Source organism: Amblyomma americanum, chromosome 2 (assembly GCF_052857255.1).
Source record: "Amblyomma americanum isolate KBUSLIRL-KWMA chromosome 2, ASM5285725v1, whole genome shotgun sequence".
Lineage (NCBI taxonomy): Eukaryota > Metazoa > Arthropoda > Arachnida > Ixodida > Ixodidae > Amblyomma > Amblyomma americanum.
In genome coordinates this window covers 8,993,539-9,016,891 of record NC_135498.1, presented here as the reverse complement: position 1 = coordinate 9,016,891, position 23,353 = coordinate 8,993,539, and the positions used below count along the sequence as shown (strand labels likewise).

The 23,353-nt window shown below is 44.2% G+C and overlaps 1 protein-coding gene across 2 annotated transcripts in view; it reads left to right on the top strand.

Moving 5' to 3' along the window:
- The window catches only part of LIMK1 (LIM domain kinase 1), a 45,594-nt gene extending 23,307 nt beyond the window's left edge, over window positions 1-22,287 (top strand). For both annotated transcript variants that reach the window (XM_077652971.1, XM_077652972.1), the window contains exons 9-12: window positions 409-474; window positions 3,500-3,754; window positions 8,224-8,378; window positions 16,957-22,287. In XM_077652971.1, coding sequence (XP_077509097.1) covers window positions 409-474; window positions 3,500-3,754; window positions 8,224-8,378; window positions 16,957-17,191 — 711 coding nt within the window. In that variant the 3' untranslated portion in view covers window positions 17,192-22,287. The remainder of the gene's footprint in view (window positions 1-408; window positions 475-3,499; window positions 3,755-8,223; window positions 8,379-16,956) is intronic.
- Window positions 22,288-23,353: the final 1,066 nt, after the last annotated feature.

Sequence of the window (23,353 nt, the reverse complement as noted above, 5' to 3'; positions counted from 1 at the left end):
TCTACACTGAATAGTTGATGAAAAAAAAAAGGAATGAACTGACCTTGGCATGCTGTGCATTGAACTTGAAGCTGTATTGTGCTGTTGTGCACTAATTCGTTGATTATAACTCCCGCATGTTATACGTCACTCACTTGCTGTGCTCCGAGCCAGTGACTTGTCATGCCTTACCCACACCTTGTGTACGATGGGCATGGCTTCCACATTGTAGCCGCTACTTGGAAAGTGACAGTTCCCTCAGCTTGAGCAGTTGCCGGTAGACACTACCGCACTCCTTTCACTTCGTTCAACAGCCGCAACTAAAGATTTTCTAGGCATTTCACCAGGAGTGAGCTAGTAGCATTTTCAGCATCTAGAAATTGAGTCTGAAATTGCTTTACATCCACTTCTCTCACTTTTTGCTTTCAGTGTTACCTTCACTCCATGAACATCATTCACAGAGACTTGAACTCCCATAACTGCCTTGTTAAAGAGGTAAGTTCATTTTAGGCTCCTGTTTTAAAAGAAGCTTTAAAGGATATGTAAATAACCAACGCAACTTGAAGAATTTGCATTTGGGGGCTTGCGCACCATGTTCAGTGCCTTGCCTATGCATTGGCACATTTTTTCTGAAAGGCCTGCCTGTAAGAGGAATTGCATTGTGTGCCATGACAGCTCCAACTGGTTGTGTACCCTCTGATGTTTCAGTAGTATTTGCTAATGATGACTTGAGAGGCAGCGGACATTTATATTTATTGTGGCTCTAAGCATTTTGCTCAGCAGACATGAGCCTAATGGCACTAGTAACAAGGAAGTTGGTTTTCTTTCACTGACCGCTTCAGAGCTCAAGCACAGGTACCAGCATATTGTATTTCTGCTAAAATAAGGGTTTCATTCTCTCCAAATTCTTGCTGTTTTTTTTTTTTCATTTGAGCTCCTCACACACTACTCACAAGTGTGCTTTGACAAAGTGAAATAATTTAGTAGAAGTTGGTTGTATTGAGGTGCCTTGTAGGAAAAAATCTGTGGCTATGCCTTGACTACTGTATTTACTCATGTAATTCGCGCACTTTTTTCTTTAAATTAAGGCTTCAAAAAAAAGGGGGGTGCGCTAATTTCGAAAATATTACAAGCACGTCCTAAAACACTCTAGAAAGGTCATAGCGTGAATATATACCGTATATTGCTGCCTACATGTCGACCACCCAGCTGCTTGCACCCCTCGCTGTTCAAAAAAATGTTTACTCCAAATAATGGATGCATATCCCCTCCTGCCCGTCCTACATTATGTAGTTCTCCGAGGGATGGCATGCTTGTTTATCTATTTATATATATATTGGCCCTAAAGGCCGTCACAGAGGGGGTTTTACATGGGGGAGTGGGAGGGGTACAGTCACACATTGAAAAAAATTCGACGAGACCCTTAAGCTCTAAGTTAATGGTATGACACGATAGTGTTAATGTGTTAATGCCCATATGTGCGCAATTGGCCATTCTCTGCTTCATATTCATAGATCCCTGGGAGTCTTCACCACTGCTGGCGCAGTGCTACAGCGGTGATGGCAGGTGCTGCCATCGGTGCAGCTTGTGAGACCCAGGTTGCTTTTGCCAAACAACCTCTCGCGACCAATCATTAATTTAACTGCCACGTACCACAATGGGAAGTTTGCTCAGAATGTGGAGGTATATTGTGATGACACCACAAGGTCACATGACCTAGGCTGATGTGACAAGGTCATGTGACTGGCCCATTTTTCGACCATGGTGTGTTGCGTGAGGCCAAGCAGAATCTTGTGCTTCAGGCTGGCCATAGGGTGGCCATTCCTGGTAAATAGGGTTGCCACCTTGCCCAAGAGGATCTTTTGCTCACAATTCCGACACTGGATTTTCTGCAGAACGGGAGCCTTAATGCTATTGTGTCAATATTAATCATAAATAAACAATACATAGATACCGCTCCTTCAGAGCTTTGAAGTGCCACAGGTGCTGAAAAAGCTCCACTTCCTGGTAGAACAGCAAACCTAGTTTACTGGGAACTTTTGACCATAATAGTATGTCAATTTGTGGTCACACGTGGATGTGATTAATGCACGAAGGCCACAAGTTGGGTGCAAGATTAGTTGGTACCTTTGGATACACTTGCCCAAAAGGGTTTGTCTAAAAACCTGTGCCAGAATCCTCGTTCCGACAATTTTCATTCTGAATTTTTGTCCTCAGGACACATAAGCCTGCTTTTATAGTTTTGTGTACAAGGGCAGTTGTTATTTCTCACCACATACCATATTTACTCGAATGTAACGCGAGTTTTTTCCCGGATTTTTTCCTTTGAAGTCTATACTCTCGCGTTATAATCGAATGCCGCACTTTGATTGGCCTAAAGCAGTGCCGCGATGCAGCCATTTTAAAGCAATCAGCTTGGTTTCGGTTTCCGCAGTTTTGCGATCTTATGCTGGCAACTTGGGTACCACGGAAGCCAAATCCTCATCCATCCAAAGTCAAAGCGTTTTTTCTGTCATTGTTTTGTGTTCGTTGTGATCTCGGGCTCAACGCATCGTTGCGTCGTGTTCTTGTGGCGTCGCTCGCGTTGCATTGATTCAGTGCACACGATGACAGCGTGTCGTGTTCAGTGCAACGCTCGTTTTAAGAGAAAAGCGATCCTGTTAGATGAAGAGGTCGAGGTTTTTGAGGCAGCTGGAAGATGACCTCAATGAGTCAACCATCGGCGGATGGCAGCTGCAGCAGCAGGGGCTTTTTAAATGTGAGCCCGACTGCAAAGGATTTCGTGAACCTCGCCATGGCCATCACGTCTAGCTGGAGAAAAAAGTGGCGAACTTCGTTATCAAGCAGTGCAACCGTCTCATGGGGGTTAGTGTCGAGGTGATCCGTGGGAAAGTTAGAGACGTTGCTCGGGAGATAGGAAGTTCAGAGCATCTCATGGGTGGGCCCAAACGTTGATGGAGAGGAATGAATTCTCTGTACGGCGAACAACATCAATACGGCAGAAGTTACCGGGAGACTTTGATAGCGAAAAGGAGGACTCCATTTCTGAGAACTCGGCCTCCGAAAGCGAGGAAGATGAGTAAACATTTTGGCCGTGATGTCTAGTAACACGGACAATTGAGCTAGTAGGTACATCTTTGAAAACATTCGAAAGCGCTGGGACAGGGGACACAAAGAGAAAGACACGAAGGACACGAAGCGCTTGTCCTTCGTGCCTTTCTCTTTGTGTCCCCTGTCGCAGCGCTTTCGAAAGTTTTCAAAGATGTCTACGAAAGGTACTTTTGTTTTGTGTCCCTAAGCCTCGCGTTACATTCGTGGTTTTATTTTTTCCCGCTGGGCAGCATGTAAAGTCACCCCCCCCCGTGTTACATTCGCGGTCACGTTACATTCGAGTAAATACGGTATAAACGTGTTTCATTACCTGCACGTCAGTCACTTGCGGTGACACCAAACATACCTTTTGCTTGTGCAAATGCCAGCAGCATACAATCAAATGTGATCTTCATCACTGTGGCTGCAGGACCGGACAGTGGTGGTGGCTGACTTTGGGCTCGCACGCATCATGAGTGACCCCAGCGTGGCAGGGGTTGGCCGCCGCAGCAGCGGGGGGGCGAAGCGAGGCCCAGGCGGCGGTGTTGGCCCTGGGAAGCGGCCTGAGCGCAAGAAGCGCTACACAGTAGTAGGCAACCCCTACTGGATGGCACCAGAAATGATGACGGGCAAGCTTTACGATGAGAAGGTGGACCTCTTCTCTTTCGGCATTGTTCTATGCGAGGTGAGCTGGATTCTGTGTAGCTCCTGTGGGCTTTTGTTAACTATGCACATTTTTTCCTGAGCCATCGTAGGAACACATAGGTTTAGGTTGAAGTTGGCCTCTTCTTACTGGTGTAGGCAGTCAACAGGCTGATAGATTGAACAATGTTGTGTTCAAGGAGGAGTTTGTGCTAATTTTCTTGAGCCTTTCTACTGCATGCTTCCATCAGTGTTCATGGTGCTCTTTGCGCTGGTAGCAGCTTTTTGTGTGGAAGAGTCATGCCTGGCTGCCAGTCAACCTTATTTGGTGGTCATCATACCTAACTGTACTGCATGGGAGTAGTTGGGCCTCACTCTAGATTAGATGATTATAATGCTGCACAACTAAGCATTTTACTTCAGTTGTACAGGTCTGTATTATAGATTCATCATCATAAATAATTTAGGCCTCTAATTTTCTGTGGTGGAGATTTGAAAAAAGAAAAGATGGCAGAGACACTTAAGGCTGCTAGCGTGTGCGATGGTACAAGCCCGCCCGCTCACTGTGAACACAGTCGCTGTGCACAGCGGCGTGATGTCACCCAATGCCACGCAGCTGGCAATTCTACCTCTACGTGGCTCTACGTAGTTGCCATCGCGCTAACATCATGAAGGCAGTTGCTGCCCTACCTTGGCCCCTTTCCCATCAACTGCTTCATCAGGTGCGTTCAGATGCGGTGACCATCTGTATGAGGTTATTCTGAACTTTACATTCATAGATCCCTGGGAGTCCTCACACCACTCCTGGGTCACTGCTGCACTCTGCGATGGCAGTTGCTGCCACTAGTGGGGTTTGTGCGATCCAGGTTGCTTTGCCTGAGCAACCTCACAAGGCCAATCATTAATTTAACCTCCACCTGCCAGGTTGCGTGAGGACGCCATCTTTTATGGGTACCATCGAGTGTTATCACACACACATGCATGCATGCACACAGAGAGAGACAGATGGACAGAGAGAGTAAAAGAGACAGGGCTTCACTAAGTGGGGCAAATAAGTTCCATAAATTCATAAAGAAAATTTTGCAATATTTCATGGAATCTTGACACTTGTAAAATAAATACAGTAGAACCTCGTTGATACGTTCCCGGTTCGTACGATTTCCCGGTTCATACGATCAAAATCGAGGGCAAGAAAAAATGCCCCATAGAGTTACGTGTATTTGTTTCCCGGTTTATACGTTCCCAGATCACACGATTTCCCAGTAAATACGTTTAAAATTTTGACAAATTGTGGTCGTATAATACGTTTATTGACCAACCGCACATGTGCAAACATACAAGTGGGCCGAACGTGAGGGCACGCAACGTGTTTTTTGCGGCACTAGCCCACCGTGATGGCTTCTCTGCAGTGCCTTAATGCAAGGAGGCGAAGCACAACAACCATGTCTAGGAACAAAAAAATTAAAAACTGCGCGCTAGAATTCACGAAAGCCGTTTATGCGGGGACGCGATATGAAGAGGAAAAACGCTGAGGTTTCTATGCGGTGCATAAGGGAAAGAAGGCGAAGCTTTTATGAACTACAGCGATGCGCTTATATACCAAAGGGCCGGGTGTGAGAAACGCAACTTAAAGAGCAGAAACGCCGCGACAATCAGCCGCCGCGGTGGCTTTCTCACAGTACTTGAGAGCAAAGGGGGCGAAGCATCCAAAAATGACAAGGAAGAGATTTTAGTTACTATCGTCACTACCGTCGACGGACCGGATGCGGTACGAATTTTCTTCCGCGGTAAAGAAAGCGCGAACGCGGACTGAATTCAGCGAGCACTGGAATAGGATCTGTTCAGCTCTTGTGCCAAGGAATGCCAATCGCGTTTTTATAAAGTGAAATTGTCAATAAATTTTTCTTTTTTGCCTCATTCAACAGCTCCATTTCTCAAAACCACGCGGTTTGGATCATACGTTTTCCCGGTAAATACGTTTTTTCCCGCAATTAAAAAAAAACGTATCAACGAGGTTTTACTGTATATGACTATTTTTGAAGAATGCCTCACATTCTCCAAATGTACGTTTGTTAATATTTAATTTGACGATTGCAATTCTGCATCAAGTATGCTTGGCGTTTCCTACTACTGCTACTTCTTTTAACTTGAAGATCGGCACTTATTTGATGCCAGGCTCCCAGCGACTGAGCGATCTCTCATACGATGCTCTCGGTGCACAGCCCAGCACCTGTTGTTTGTTGTTGTGTCTGTAAGCGGGAGGCAGCCCTGCAAAAGGATGGCACCCGCTTGCCGCTCACTTTCATTCCTAGACAGCCTGGTAGCGCAAGAGGGAGCCCCTAGAATGGTTGCTGAGCATTATCGAAATTCAGAGCGAGAGCTGTGTAAATAGCAAAATTTTGGGTGCGAATCAAACAGAATATTTTTCAGATATGGTCAAGTTAAATTACAGATGAAATGTTCTGTGAAACATGGTCAGAAAGAAACAAATCTATTTTAGGTTTGTGATTGTCAAATTATTGGGTGCAAAGCAAATACTAATAATAAAAATTGGTCGTGGATCAAACTGGTTAATTTCGATCAGTACAGGTAGTTGAGAACAGCCTTTTCTACAGAACAAGCTACGAAAATGAAAAGAAAGTGATATTGCAAACAAATTTTGTTTTCACTCATCATCAGCATAATTTGTTTAGCTGAAACAATCACGGCAGCGCATGCAGGCTACAACTTCTTCCCTTCTTTCCTTCAGCTATCTTCTACAAGCCGGACCACTTCCATGTGTGCATATGTCTTATTTTAGAGATATAAACCGAGAGGATCGCTGCCTGTAAAGTTCGCAGCCAGCCGTTCACTGCACCGTGGCTAGGTGCACTACCTTGCCGCGTGTGGCTGGACCTTGTCTTCCAGCCCGTGAGTGCACGGCAGTGGCAACTCTTGATGGCTGTCAGTGCATTGATTTTATGCAAGGCCTAGCATTACCGCATGCAGACTTTTGCCACAAGCTAGCAGTCTATGCTATGAGAGAAAAGCAAGTTGTGAGAAGTCTCATTTCATTTTCACATTCCAGCTTTACATTCTGGTTTGCAGTGGTATTTAGGTAATTGAATTAATCATGTTGTTATTTTTCTGTCATTCCTACTGATGTTTATAACAACATTAAAATAAAAAAGAGAATATTACATTAACACGCAATTGTGCGAAAAACTAGGAGCCATAATAATGATCTTGGCTGTAGTATTCAGCTCATAATGGTATACTTGTGCTTCAGCATACTGCATTTTGCTGTGAAGAAGCATGATTGATTCGAAATACAACAGCTGTGTGAAGCATTTAAATGATCTTTGCCATTCAAAAGAAAACATTTGGCGGAAGTCTGCCTGGTTGGGAAATTTAATTTAATAGAAAGATGACTGACGCCAACTAGGTTAATTTTTGAAAAACACGATGTTTCGGGACCGGCTCGGTTCCTTCTTCATGGTGTGACTACGGGCAAGGCACAGCTTGGCTTTTTAAGCCCTCATGTTTAAGAACTTTCTGGCGGGCTAGTTGATACATTTCTATTAAATAGCGTGTGCTAACAGGACGAACACAAGAAACTTGGAGACAGAGGAAAGAACCGCATCTTTCCTCTGTCTCCAAGTTTCCTGTGTTCGTCCTGTTAGCGCACGCTATTTAATAGACATGTTTAAGACTTCCGTGTCAGTGGCCGCAAACCATGGATGTAAGAAGAGAGAAGTGTCCCCAGGGAGCGATAACATTCTTCTGTGTCTGTTGGATGTGCCACGGCTCGAGTAGAAGCCTCCTGCGCGGGTTAGGTTCAGTTTCCAGTACAATAGTGCCGTCAAAGTCAATTCGGTAGTCATATGCCTAGCAGTGTTCGGCCACAGCGCTGCGCTGACGGTTCATTTGCCTTATTCTTTCGGCGAAGTTCTTTGTTTCCCCTACGTACGAGGCCGGGCAGACCGAGCAGGGGATTTTGAATACAATGCTTTGTTCCCTCCCTTTTGGGTGACGGTCTTTCTGGTGGGGGAGAAGGCGTCCAATGGTGGTAGTCGGTTTGCGTGTTGTTAGTACCCCTTCTCTACTGAGAATGCGAGCCAGCGTCTCGCTCACGCCTTTCACGTATGCAATGCAAATGCGTTTCCGCTTCTGGCGTGTGCTTGGGGAAGGAATAGAGCTGTTTTTGTTTTCTCTTTTCTGTTTAAGGTGACGCGTCGGATGAATGAACTGGGGTACCCATTTTTTTGGAGATCGGAGGCTACTCGGTTCTTCTTGTTTCTTTTTTATTCATGTGAAGAATATATGGTGTCGGCCCACCTTCTCCAAGCTGAGTGTTTCGAATAGGATTTTATTGTACATAATTTGTGATATGTTAGCTGCGCAATATGTTTTGAGGCTGAAATGTGTACCGAAGTTAGCTAAGCATGAAATGTGCCATTTTTGTGTGTCCCATGATCTTGTGCTTGAAGAAACTGAATTGGTAACCAGAACTACAACCTGTTTCACTTTCAGATCATAGGCAGGGTGCAAGCAGACCCTGACTACTTGCCACGAAGCAATGACTTTGGTCTCAACACCGTTGTATTCAAGGAAAAGTTTTGTGCCAGCTGTCCTGAGCCTTTCTACCGCATTGCCTTCCTGTGCTGTGACGTCGATCCAGAAAAGAGGTGTGTTCTGCTTGCTGCTGCACTAGCTGTCTACTCTGCAGTGGAACTAAGGTTAATTAAGTATTTGTGTTTTAAGCTACTTGGACATGAGTGAAGGCATTCGTTTTTGTAATTGCAAGCTTTTAAGTATTTGCATTTCGTTTCATTTATGAAATGATTTTAAGTATTTGAGGTTCTTTGGTCATCGTGCCATTATAAATAAAATTTATCATGAAGTTTGTAACGTCTACAGCTCACTAAAAGGGCTGTGGAGTATTTCATGTTTTCTGGCTGGATATAATGCATACCTGCGTTGGTGCATTGTCAGCTGTAAAGGCTTACGTCATAGATGCTTGAACCATGGCATGTGAGGTGTCGTGTTGGGCTGTGGGGCGACCATGTTTTCCAATGCATTTGCGCACAGCTTGTGTTTGTTCCTTCATGGACATTGTTCCTTCATGGTTGTCTTGTGGAAAATGTGTGAATACCAGATTCCGTATTAACTCGCATAATGAACCCAGCCCCTGCTTTTTTTGTTGAGACTTTTTTTTTAACATTTCACCTCCTTTTCTTTAGTAATTTACAGCAAGCTCCATTTGGAACGAAAGAACCCAAACCAAACTTAGTTTTCAGAAAAGCTGTCTGGATCCTGCATTTTAGCAAAATATTTTCACATATCATACCATATGTACTCACGTAATTTCTGCCTCTTTTAAGGCCATAACATGCAATATATACCTTGTATTGCCTCCTATGCATCGACCTTCGCTGGCCTAAAAAAAATGGTAGGGTTTTAACGTAGTTAAACTGAGTAGATGTACGAAAGCGAAGAATGTTTAGCCTGATTGGCTCATGGTTTTGCTTTACAGGGTCGTGCACATGTCTACCAACAATGTTAGACTCAGGTTAAGCTCTGATCAAGGTTAAGCTGATCTGATCTGTTTGCACCGCAAATGGTAGTTGATGAATATGATGATGTGCAATGTGCAGCCCGAGAGTGTTGCATTTTAACATGAGGCGTGATTGGCTGCGGCACTAGCATAGTGCCCTCGTGCAGTGGCCAGTGAAGCTTATCTGTTTGTGCTGTGGGTTCGCTACTCAGTAGCAGTCATTATTTTATTTTTGCACAGGCTTTTGCTGTGCTAGGCTTCTCCACGGTCAGCTCCAAGGTCAATCTTCACACAAATTCGATGAGCACTTCATGAAGTGCTTTCGCACTCAGAGCCTTTCAATGTGGCCTTGGTCATGGGTCGTGAGTCGAAGTGAGTTGTGAGTCTGAATGCAAGGGTGACACAGAATAAGCCATGAGTCTAAATGAGTTGTAAACCTAAGCGAGTTTCAGTTCATGAGTGCGAGCGAGCCTGGGCCTTTGTGAGTCTGAGTATGAGTGAGCCCATAGCGTGACCAAACTTTGTGAGCCTGAGTGAGTGCTCGGGATTTTGCAGAGGTATGCCCCGGATATAGGTTGCACTCTTTCCCCCCCCCAAAAAAAGCCACTCGTGCTTGCTCCCTGCAAGAATTAGGTATGACTTCGCTTTGGCTTGTCCTTGGCATTGACATCTTCAGAGTAGTGTGGCCGGTGTGGCTGCGTCCTTTTGCTACTCACATCTTTCGCAGCCTCCCACGTCACCGTGGGTGTGCCAATGTTACTAAGCCGGTCTTGCACGCTCCTGCATGCATGCTGGTGGTCTGGTGCAGCAGGGAGCATAAAATGTGCGAGTAAGTTTTTTTATAAATCTGGGTAATAAATTAGGGGTCCACAAATTACGCGAGTAAGTATGGTATTTATTACACCATGCTGTTAGGAGTACTTTTTTTGAAAATATAACGCTGCGTTTAAACAGCCATAACTGAACCAAGAATTGCAATACTAAATAGCAGAATGGTAATTTCTTGAACAAAAAATTGGCTGTGGTTTAGCTCTGGTTAACCCTAGTTGAATTGCGAAAGCTTCGTTTCCTCGGCACGTCGTCTACGCAGCTTCTCATTCCGACGCTCTCGAGAACTCAAAACCGGTCTCTTCCGCAGTTGAAGAGTCACTCCGGGACGTGGCACGACTTCTTCTAGCTGCATCTTCGTTGCGACGCTTTTCGAGTCGTGCAACACGTTCTTCTAGCGTCTCTTGAACGCGTTGTCTCTTCCTAACTGGAAATTCCAGGCTAATCGACGCTGCACTTCATCGCGCACCTGGTACAGTGATTTACAGTGACATCAACGGCTGCCGAACTGTTACCTGTCGTTGGAAATCTTGCTTTCTCTCGATAGCGCCCGTTACTAATAGCTTTCCTACTACACAAACAATATAGGCCGAACAAATGGGCTGGGGATCAACCCGGCTGAACTATAGGTTTAGAGAGCGAAAGCTTGATCACACCCTGCAAAAACGTGTCTAAATGGATTGTCCGTAGTCTCTGAAATCGGTTAGTCACGGTCACACACTGGGCCGGGCGGATCGTATGATCGGTAAGGCGCCGGCTTGGCTCTTTACTAAACATCGGCGAGTCCGTCTTGCGTTCGAAGTCTAAGCGGAGGCGATGTCGTCGTTCACGCGCTGCTGTTGCTGCTTCTACAGACGAGACCCTCGTCCTTCTTCGGTTTTAGCTTCAATCCTAGCAAGTTTCCTCCCTCTATCCTTCGCCAAACGCGCCCTGTCGGCGTTCTTGATCATAAGAATCAGATTCATTCAGCCATCTACGATAATTTGTAAATTTTTACGATCCGCATTGCGCCTTCTGCGGTGAAGTGGCTGACTTGGTATTGGCATATGTCAGGAAAACCGAGCTATACCAAGAATCAATAACCCAACAACTGGGGACTGGGAGGCGGCGCTGTCCAGCTCACATTCGGGAGGCCAGCTTGGAAGAGCGGCGGCAAAAGCCAATGGCCTCGTGGAATGCGGACACACACACACACACACACACACACACACACACACACACACGCACACGCACACGCGCGCGCACGCACACACACACACACACACGCACGCACGCACGCGCGCACACACACACACACACACACACACACACACACACACACACACACCGTGAGGCAACACCTCCTCTCCCTCTACAACAGCGGCTCAAGGTCGTTCGTCGGCCACAGGCATATGGCATAAGGCTGAAGTGCGCGACGAGCCGAAATGGCTCGCTGGCTGGCGTAGTAAAGCTTTCGCTTTAAAAGTATTTGTCGAGAAAGAAGCTATACTAGACGCCTGATATGCATGACTATAACACTGTAATATATATTTTAGTGTGCTGGTTCTAAGTATATCATTCAATTTCATGTAAAACAAGTCCTTGTGCACTTGTGCAACATACGAAAGTTTTTGCCGAGAGTTTTGTAGAAGGTTTGCTGCCGGGAACTTCCTGAAATGCATGCCATTGGTTTGTCTTGACATCAAGGAATGCAATAAGCATAAAGTCATCCTCCTGCCTATCATAAAGTTTAGTTATGGGGTTTTTGAAGTTGTCACTTTAGAAATGGGAAGAAAAGTTAGTATATTCCTCTTTATGGAGTGGCGACTACAGAACCCTATAACTCCTGTTCTATGACATGCAGGATGATAATTTTACTCTTTTTGCATTCCTTCATGTCAAGACAACCTATGGCGTGCATTTCAGAAAATGGGCCGCCGCGGTGGCAAAGTGGTTACGGCGCTCAGCTGCTGGCCCAAAAGACGCGGGTTCGATCCCAGCCGCGGCGGTCGAATTTCGATGGAGGCGAAATTCCAGAGGCCCGTGTACTGTGCGATGTCAGTGCACGTTAAAGAACCCCAGGTGGTCGAAATTTCCGGAGGCTTTCACTATGGCGTCTCTCATAGTCTGAGTTGCTTTGGGACGTTAAACCCCCATAAACCAAACCTAAACCAGCATTTCAAAAAGTTGCCGGCAGTAAAATTTCTTCAAAGCTTTCGGCAAAAAATTTACATTACATATTTGATAAGTGCACACACACGCACTTAATTTGCATCAAATTAAAAGGCGTATTTTAAATCAGCACTCAAAACCACATGTTTCCTGAAAATTTTAACTTCACTATGATATTAAAAAAAATTTTAAAGACCAGCTTCCCCCCTTAAACATTGGCATTACACACCTGAAACTGTCCAGGGTTATTAACCCCTTATAAAAAACGCGCACCTGACCTTCAAGGCCGGTGTTCAGCTTGTTCGCTTTATTTCGACCTGTTTGGCTGGCACCACGTCGACTATTACAAAATCGTCTACTCGCACCTTGATACAGCAGACACCTTTCAAAGCAAGCAATGCTAAACACTGACAACTCGAACGCAACTGACCGCGTGCTTTTGTTGATGGTGGATGGACAGACAGAAAGACACAGATGGGCAGTCTGGCGCGAGGGTAGGTGGTTGTATGATATGAAATTTCCACTCTTGCAAAAAAATCTGTCAAAATTGTTTTGTAGCGAAAGCTACATTGGCCACGAACTCACTGTTTCGCCGTGCTCGCACTCCCACTGTGATCGCGCTTTCGCTACGTATATCCTGGCCTAACAGAGCTAGGCCATCATATTTATTTTTTCCTTGTGTAATGAACCCTGCGACGAAATTGATGTCTGTCAGCATTTCTAGAAAAAAAAGTGGGTTCATTATGCGAGTAAATACAGTATTTGAAAATGGCTCAGCATTGGAGTGTCGGTGCATGCACGAAATTAGCCAACAGAAACTGAATGTACTACCTGCACCTGAGGTCATGCTGACTCGTTCCAGGGAGATGCATTTAAGGGGAGATGCTACCCGAAGACACTTTTTTTAAAATACATAAGCTAGAGCAATGAAACTCTGGCTCCTTATAGAGTTTTTTATGCTGGTTTCAAATATATATTTAGTTTTATTGCAAGTTTCATAGTTTTTGTTCTGTGCTATGACAAAGTGCAAAATATACGCCTTTTTGCCCCCCCTCTTTCCATCATTAAACTTTCATAATTATGAACCAACCATGGTTCATATTCTTCCACATGCACTATAGAATGCCAAAAACTAAGTAAGAAGAGCACATAATATATCATATCCACATGAAAAATTTGTACTTGGGAAGTCTCCAATAACCCCAACCCCTATACTTTTTACTTGAAATATGTGACATATATATAAATAATATTGACATTTAAATAAGATAATGGTATTCCTCACACCTTAGAGAAAATGTGGGTAAAATTTCATCCAGATCCGAGCACTAGAAGTACCAAAATCAAGGTGGGCAAAGTCAAAAACGTGCCAGAAATTGCATTTTGAGAAAAACGAATTTGAAGGTTAGAATTAGAGTTTATTTACAAAAGAAGGCCTGAAATGTGATTAAAATTGCACAAGAAAAGAGTCAAACTGTTCCTTCAGCAGCCACTGCCACTAAAATGAGCCAGCACCATAGGTTTCTCCCTCACGGCGCTTGCACGCAGAGTCGTCGGCACGAGACTTATTTCTCAGCATGCACCGACGCGCTCTCGACTCTGCTGTCTGTTTGGCAGACATCTTTTTCTGGCGCATGCTGTCTCTTGATGAGCCTAGTCCAACTAAATCTTGAGGTGGAAGCACGCCCAGCTCTTCTAGTACACGCTCAAAACTAGAATGCCCTCTGTTGAACCAGAGAACTGCCAAAGCAGTGGCCATCTCCACCACAAACCTCGAAGCAAACCGTGTTTTAGGACAGAGAAGCCATATTTTGCTATTTAGTGACTCCGCTTCATTCTGAGTTTTGCCCTGAACACAGCGGGCCAGCAGCTTCTCATCGGTAAGCCTCTTATATATGGGAAGTATAGCTTTCCCCTGGGCTTTTGTGAGCAGGGGTGTGTGGGCTGGTGCAGCTTCACCTAAGGCTTCGGCACGCCTATGCTTGCACCAGGATGCTGGTCCATCTGGGCAATATTTATGGCTGCTCGCACCATCTGATGAGCAAGAATGAAAGTAGGAAGCCCAAATCGCCTGGTGCATTCCTTTCACACTGCCCCTGTTGCTTGTGATAGCCACCTGATAATAAGTAGTCAACCTCTGAATGGCAGGTTCCTTCAGCTTCTCCCCTCTTGGGAGTGGCTCTTTCAGCTTGTGAAGAGCAGTCCCAAGGCGCTTCGCCACATGATTGGTGCAGTCCTCTTTCTCAATGGCACCACCATAAACATTTGCTTCGACAACAGCAGCGTAGGCTTTCGAGTCACCATCACTCAGGAATTTTTTAAACTGCAATGGTGTGTCGTAGGATTGGCTCCTTCGCCATATCCGCACTGCAGCTTCAGCTTCCATCGCATGGGATGAACAATCAACATTTCGTTCGCATACAGGGCCATGAAAAGCTTGCCAAATGTCTTCATTTGGCAGGGCCTTGTGTCTGCTGCACGCTAGGCAGAAGTTGGACAGGACTTCAAAGTCCAAACAAAGTCCAGTGTCAAGGGACACAACAGTTCCAATTCCATTGTGGCTTTTATGGCCTCGTTTGTGCCATGTGCCATCATACATAACGGCAATTTCATCGCCGCCTGCTTCACTGTGTGTGATCTGTCTGGACCGCGCAAGATTTTCGGACACGGCACTCATTGCCGCATCACGAACTTTCCGGGTGATTGCAGAAAATGATTTGTGGTGCATTGGCTTTTGCAGGCCAAGAACTGCAGAAAATCGATCTAACTGCTCGTAGCCCATCCCCACCGAGCGCGCTGCCACAACAGTTTTCACATTGACAGCGAAGGCATCGCGCGAGCTCCCGCTGTCATAGGCTCTGCTTGCCCTCGGTCCGTTGCCTGCCACACTCGAGCTGGCCTTCCCGCCTGAAGAAACTCGCCGCGATGTGTACGTCGCCGAGAGAACACTTTCGGGGCACGCACTGTTCTCGCAGCGTAGCTCAAGGTACGACGCAAGTCCTTTGCGTTTGTCGGCCGATTCGCAGACGCGCATTTCCGAACGTCGGCACGTCGGACAAACCGCACCGCGCGCAAGAAGGCTCAGTGCCGTCAGGTCCGTGAGCACAGACGACTCCTCATCTTGCACTCTTTCTTTGTCGTCAAAGAGTCCAATCTTCTTTTGCGATGCACTGACGTACTCCAACGCCGCGTCGAACTCGCCGGATGAAACGGCGTCGCTGTCGCTAGGCCTCGCGGCCGCGGGTTCACTTGCCGTTGGGCGAGTCTTCACCGTCGATTTTCGTCGCCGTCCTCTAAATTTATGCTTGGATGCATGCTTCACTGGCCGGTGACTACGCCTGCTACTGCCGCCTTCATCCATAACGAATATAAATTTGAAAAATGAACGTCGTTTGGCTACGCAGCTCGGAGAGAGAATGGACCCAGCAAGTAGGCTTCGCCACACGCAAGTGCGCAGCGGCCAATGGCGATCCCCGATCCGCACCACGTGATTTAAAAACCAGTCACAGCTCTCGAAAAACTCGGCACGCGCATGCCTTTTATTATTATTTCTTGCACTCTAGCAGCCCGGGCAACCATGGTTATTGGAAGAAGGAGGCTTGGCTGAGCTCCGCATGCGATTGCCAGTGGCGATCGGCCGCGAGTTGTCGGCCACGAGACGCTAGAAAACGGCGCACTTTCGGACTTTTAACAGCCACCCTGTGCTCTTTAAACGCAATTTTGACCCAGTTAGAGTTCTAATTCAGCCTTAATTTTTATTTTCATAATAGTAGAGACACTAAACTTGACAAAACACGCGAAAACAAAAAATCGAATTTTTTCGCAAAAAACCGCGTTTTCGACCCGCATCTCCCCTTAAAGCTTGAAGCAGAAAGCAGCATCTGCCCCCAACGTGGCGACAGCAATGCTGCCACATCTTGTTTACGTTGCAGTTCGGTGTTGAGCTGTAATCTTTTGCCCTAAAAATAGAGAATAAATGTTTAATAAGTTTAATAACTTTTTTAATTGGTCATCTTTCATTTGTATTAAAGGGGCTGTGAAAGGTGGTCTCAACAAAGATGCAATGTGCCTATGATGCTAAAGGACGCCGCTTCGCAAATATCCTCCAGCAAGAATTTTTTTTGTGTGTTTTGTGGCAGCAGAGTCATCTGTAGTCACAATTTGAATTTCCGTGTCTTCGCGCCTTTCCCTCTCCTCATGTCACTTTTTGCACGCTGAAATTTCGGCGCTCCTCTGCCAGCCCCTCACACTCGCCCCCTCCGCCGGCTGCCGACGCGTGTGAACCAATGCTAGCAGTCTGCTGCTGACGTAACGAGTGCAGATGGTGACTTAACGAGCACGGATTCAAGCGAGAGCCCAGCACCGTAGGTTGCTGATAGGCGCGGAAGCGAGTTTTAAAGGTTGTATTGTAAATTATTGGCTCGCTTTTGGGGTCTCGTACGCGGCATGAACGCTCGTTGGCCTACATAATTCAAGCATTTTATAGACAACCTCAAACACCCTTTTCAGGGACCCTTTTAAGTTGTGGACATGATGCCTGTCTTGCCATACAGCCTACCTGCACAGATCGCATTGACGAATCGTTCATGGTTTTTTTTTTAAGAAAAAATTGCATATTGTGAAAAAGTAAAATAATTGTATGCGTGCATGCACACATATGCACTTTAAACCAAACAAAGAAAAAGCTTAATGTGCTTTTATTTGTTTCTCGTGCACCCGCTCCTGCGCAGGCCACCGTTTGAGCTTCTTCAGAAGTGGCTGGAAGGGATTTCTCTGCACCTCATAGTGGACAGTCCTGTTTCCAAGGAACTGATGAGTGACATCGTTAATTACCAGGGTTCAGTGGTGGCTAGCACAGACTCCACGCCCGAGTCACTCACACCGCCCGAGTGCCGACGTTCTCCCCTGAGGACCATTAGCGAGCAGGCCTTGGATTCTCCACGCTCATCGCTGGAACTGGACTGATGGACTGATTCACCATGCTTGCTTACTTCACCATGTTCTACCACCGCGTGCTGGCTTTGTGTGTCCACGAAGTCTTACTTTATTTGATGCACACATTTTGTATGTTTCTTTCCAGCCTGCAGGTTTACAATAGCAACATTTGCAGTTGAACCATGGATGAACGTTTTTGTGAGCCCTGTAAAGCATAGGAGCAGTAGTTTTTGAAATGGCATAAAAACCACAATGGGCCTATCTGTGAACCTTGTTGTGGTGTTCTAGATTTGAGGCAATGTTGCCTCAGGCCTCTTGCAGGTTTGCATGAGGTGTACAATGTCCATTGCATTATACGTGATGTATTTTGTTCCGAGCTCATTTTCTTTTGCCCAGAATTCTTGTGCAGTCTGTTATGTTCATGCTGTAGTAATTGGCTTACTGATGCAACTGTGCGCACTCTCCATGCATGTATGAAATGCCAACCAACATGGGACCTTGTTTTCCACTGTGCTTTATTAGGTGCAAGACTTTTTGTTTATTTTTTTTCCTTACAGCTGAAGGATTTTAGCTTGTAGCTATGGAAGCTAAAATAGCTTGTTTCAACTCTACAAGAAATTCCTTTGCAAAATTCTTCCTGCAACCAAGTGTTTTCTGTTCTCACTTAGTAGCTCACGTGAGGTAATTCACATAAATTGCTGCCTCACTAAACCACCTTTTGCTGTCCTGCCTTATTTGGAATTTTATGAATAAAAATATAATTTTTGTTCATGGGCTGTAATAGGAAAGTTTCCACTCCGAGACATTGTAAGAATAAGAACATAGGAACCTAATAATAAGTTATTTTGTGTTAAAGTGGTCATCAAGGCTTCAAGTGTTAGTAATGTAAAAGCTGCACTGGATGTGGCTATAGTGGCATGATATGACTGTGCAGTCGTGCAAATCTAAATGTAAAATGTAAATTGTTGATAGGATCGCAGAGATAAAGTGGATCAAAGTGCTTGGAGTTAGGGTATTTTTGGAGTGTATGATATTGGCAAAAATAAGTTTGCTCTCAAAAACCTGAATGAAAATGAATTCATAGTATACTAAGATATGTCCTCAGTGACAGTGCCTCCACAAACCGGAACAGTGCACAAACGAGACATTCAGACTAGCACTGCACTGCATTTGTCTGTGTGTGTCTTCGTTTTTGTCGTTTTTGCAGGCTGTTTCTGATTTCTTCAAAGCAAAGCAAGGATTGCCTTCACTGTTGCTAGTTGATTAATTATTGTAATAAGCAATTATATGCCCCAGACATGATGACATTGCCGTGGAACAAATGGGCTGTAGTGCTGAAATTCTGCTTAATTTTAGACTGGCTGTGCTGACTGATTCTTTTGTAACTGGCACCTCTTCATGTGCAGCAAGGACTGATATCAGTTCTTTTGTATTTGCTGAAACAACAAAGCTTCCTTTGTCTTTTTTTTTTTTGTGTGTGGTGCATAAATTGCCTTGCAGCCGGGCTGAACTGTCTTTTCCTAATTTTGTATAACTTTTTTAACACACAATAGTAGTGGTCTAATCAAGGGCTTTTGCAATAGCCCTTTATCATTGGACTCTTGGTCATTCTTTTCGCTTGCTGTGCCAACTGGCTGATCTTATAGAAAATGCCACCACACTGGCTTTTATCACTGACAGGGGGAAGAAGGACTTTGTTGTGGAATTGTCGTATTGATTTTGCCCAGTTCTCTAAAGGCACCGTAGGAACACAAGCATGCTAACACCATAGAGGCCAATGGATGTCACTAAAAGCACCATAAGGGTGGGTCAAGTACACCACAGAAGACATGCATATCATTGTCTTATGTGGTGTTGACCAAGAGCTGATACACTGCTCACTACAAATTTTTTCTTTGCATAGCTTTTAGGCTAAATTAGACAAATTGTCTTTTGGCTTCTTTTTTTTCATGTTTTACTATTTTAAGTGCAATATTTATAAATTATCGCTTTGTGTTAGCAGTCCATAATGCCGAACTAAAATTTATGAATGACCCGTAAGCAGCATCGATCCGAACTATGTTTGGTTAGTGTTCAGTGCTTGCATGAACTGCAGCAGTTTTCATTTGACTGAATGCGCTGCTTTATTCATACATGTCTGAGTCAGCTTTGTTATGACATAAGGAACTTTCATTAAAATTATTGGTAAGCTTTCATGAGCTTGTTCGAATTAAGAATGCTTCTTTTTATAGTATACCCTAATTTGGCTGAAGCACTGAGGCTGGGAAAACAGTGAATGAGAAACAGCACCCAAAAGCACACTTTCTTGTTATATAACCTTGGAGAAGAACACATTTAAATGCACTAACTGCTGATTAGTAGTAGTGTCATGAGCATTTTTGCTTTTTTCGAAATACATCAGCCTCTCCTGTCTCAGTGTAATAAATGGGAATGTGATGTTAGCTCTTATGTCAATGAAGGCACACTCCGTGAATGCAGTGAAGCTTTGCAGGGGCTGCATTAAATAAGTTGCAACACCTGTGTAAGCAAATTTTCTACCCAAGTCATTTCTTTCTTGCCCAGTTAATTTAGCTATCTCTGCACTCCATTATTATAGGAAAAGGCCTTATGATATTAATCGTGTCTTCCTAGCTGCACCAAAGCAAGCTGTGTCACTTGTCAAATGTTCATTATGTACAGCAGAAGTCCAGAATTTTAAGTTAGTTTTGCTTTGTCACTGTAAAAGCCTGTGATTAGACAGTGACTTAAGGCTAATAATTTTTGCTGATTAGATTGAGGCCATTTTTATTTAAATACGTGCAACTACATTCACAATGCTAGTTGCAATATTCATTCCATGGGTTCTTAGTGTGAATTTTATGCCAGCATGTGTACTTATTTTTTGTATGTGGTATTGCTCAGATGAAGTTCACATTTAGGAGGAGTAAAATATTCAGTGTTGTGTCTGTCCAGTCACAGGTATACAACACTCTTGTGTAATCGACATCAGCACCTCAATCTTGATACATTTGATATGGGAAATTCTGTGGATACAAGTTGTTGAGCAGTCCATGCAGTACAATTTGTGCCACGCAAATCGGCTCGTTTGATTTTATTTGGGACCAGTGTTCTTCCGAGTGCATTCCTTTTTCTCCATTCCATGTTTTCCTCTCCTCACAACTTTGGCTCTCCACTGATCATGTATCATGTATATATTACTCATTGCACTCATACAATGTTTTTAAGCTGAGCTTTTCTCCAGGCTGTCTGTGTGTGCATGACTGCTGTACCTTGTGAGTGGATTGTGAACGAAATTCTTGCCTTGGTGCTCGGCTAGCTGCTAGAAGGTTCATTGTTGGAAGCTCAGCCTTTTGGCCAGAGGATGTGGTGCATAGTGAAATGGCCATGAAACGAAGTTGGTTGGATTCGCTTGAATATTTCCTTTTTGTACCACAGAACATGGTAAGTCATCTGCTAAGCCACCTGCTCTCAGTGTAGCATTATCATAACTGCCTCTAGGTATTCTCCTTATCATTGTTAATGTTAATACACTTTCTTTTCCTGCTCACTTTATTGCTACAAGCTTCAGTACTAAGCTGGCTTCCTGTATGCATTACTTCGTGTTCGAAGGACTGGACACACCTTTTGTCATAGCAGTTCTGCTGGTTGTGGAAAGGCTGTGCGTATTGAAGCAGAATTTGTGTTAACCAAGTGCTGCTGCCACTGTGTAATTTCTATGGCCTGAAATTGAACTTCGCTATTATAGGTTTGCTGGATGCACCACCTCATGCAAGTAGCTTGCATTTGTTCAGCAGTAAGGGAGCAGTTTGAAAGTAATTTGCTCGCTCTGTACCAGGAGTGCTAAACTTTGAAATATTGTCCATGGGGCAGTTAAGTGCTGTTTATATCAACATGTGCAGAGAACATATACATTTTTTGCATTTACTCAATTATATTTACTAGCTGAACTCTCAGGCCAAACAGTGACTCAGGCTGCCTATATGCATATACCTCTGTCCAAGAGAAAGAGCTGGCTAGCTGGGCACCTAATATGGCGCATTCTGGTTGGGCTGAATATTGCACCTTTGCGTGTTTCAGAGCATCTCCAAAGAGTCTCCGATTGTTGCATATGGAGTTTGACCTTTCATGGTGTAACTCTGGCTTGTCCATTTTAGATTATGTAATCCATTCCAGCAGATTTTAGTGCATGCAGCCAATCAAAAAATTGCACCCTGTAGAGAAGAGGTTATTTATTCCGGTGCACTTTTCCTTCCTTTTACGTTGTATTTGCTCTCTGCCTCTATGTATATACATATAAACTTTAACTTATTTACATTAGAGTTCTTTTGTTTAATTTCGTACTTATGCCTATTCGTGCAAGAAAATGTTCTTTTTACACCTCTTTGGGATGGTTGTAGTTCTGTTTTTATTTTGCCTTTTGGCTGTGTATTTCTGGCCATTGAATGACAAATGTGTGTTTTATGTGCCAGTAATATTTCAGGCCATGTTAACAATTCCACATTAACTGTTGGCTTTTGTAAGCTTGAAGGAAGGAACTTCTTTTCTTACAGTTTATGTTGAAGCTGACTGTTGCTTTGTGTAAATTTTTTCCTTTTGTTCAAGGTTTACTATCAACAGTGACGTTTGAGCATGTATCAAATGCAGCTGGCATATCGTAGTCATACTTATTCAGAATGGTATCAAGATAGGCATTCATCTAAAAGTTCTGTCTAAAGGAATGCTTTGTTTTTATTGAAAGTAACAGTTGCAAAATAAATTCCTAAAAATTGCAGTTATACTTGAAGGTGACCATCTTTGGTGCAGGCAAGCAAAAGCGCTTTGGACTGTTCACCCATTGTATGCAGCACTTGATACTTCATCCCAGACTACTTTGTTAACTTTAAGCAGTTGTGGTCATGGCGGTGAGGACTTTGCTGCCAGCCATATTCTGTCATGGTGACTCACGAGTTTAAGGTTTCACCTCAGAAGTGTAAGTGCAGCAGAGATGGTTTATAGTATAACGATTTCCTGAAATTATGCCATCCCAGCCTTACTGTTTCATGAATGCAATATTTCCAGCTGAAAAGCGCCACACTTTTGTTCATCTTGATTTTACATATGTGGAATAAATGCAGTTTTGATGAGAATACAGTGTCTTCCTGTTGGAACTCCCAGACTTCCTTCTGAACCTCTGGGGTAAGAACATGTGAGCGGCAGCTGTCCTGCATTTGCTTCTGTTTCTCTTACCTTTAGCGTGGTGAGACCACAGCCTGCGTTGCGAAATTTCACGTGTAATCCTTGCAGCAATGGCTTTTGCTTTCTTTTTTAATTATTTTTTGGATAATTTCTCCCTAGGGTTGTATTATTTTCAGTATGCGTAGAATGAGCATGCATATTGTGCAGCAACCTATTGAAATCTGTTGGATACCCACTGGACGGGCATGTGGACGCCATTGTGTGGATATCTTTGGACATCGATCAGATTCCCAGCAAATAAAGGACAGGGTGCCGTAGTCAGAACCAAGAAATAAGTTTTTATTGTCGACAAAGCAAACTCATTTGATCAAGGTTGATGCAAAGAGGAGCGCATGACAAACCCGAAAATGCAAGGGTGGGATCAGATAAAAAAAGAAACAGGCGCGCATTTGCACTTTTTGTCATAACATATATAGAGAGCGGCTGACTTTTTTTTTATGTCTCGCCTGTCGCGCAGATGCACACACACATACATACACACAGCACAATTTTCATCGAGACACACGCACATCAAGAACATCAGCAGTATAACAAACAAGTTTTTGGTGATTTTTTTTCTCTTGCTCTCCAAAAAGCGTGGTGTCGACCATTCACACTTTCGTAAAATATATGTATATATTTATATATCTTATTAGTCTCGAAACTCTCGCCCCCCTCTCTCCTTCCGCACCAGCTTTGGTTGCTTTTGTGTGTTATTACTTTTTGCACTGCTTTATTTCCAAGAACGACTACATCTAGGGTAATAGCAAGAACAATAAGGTTTTTGTTTTTTGTCCACCACTTGTGGTACAAAGACACTTGGAGTCAATGCAACTTTTGTGAATTCACTTCATGTGCAGTCTAGTTAGAAGTTCCAGGTTCAGTTTTCTCGGTGCCCTGGAGTTTCTAATTCTTTTATTTTTCACTTGTGCGATGTACCATGCACACTAAAGAAAAGACCATGCAACAGCTGATGTT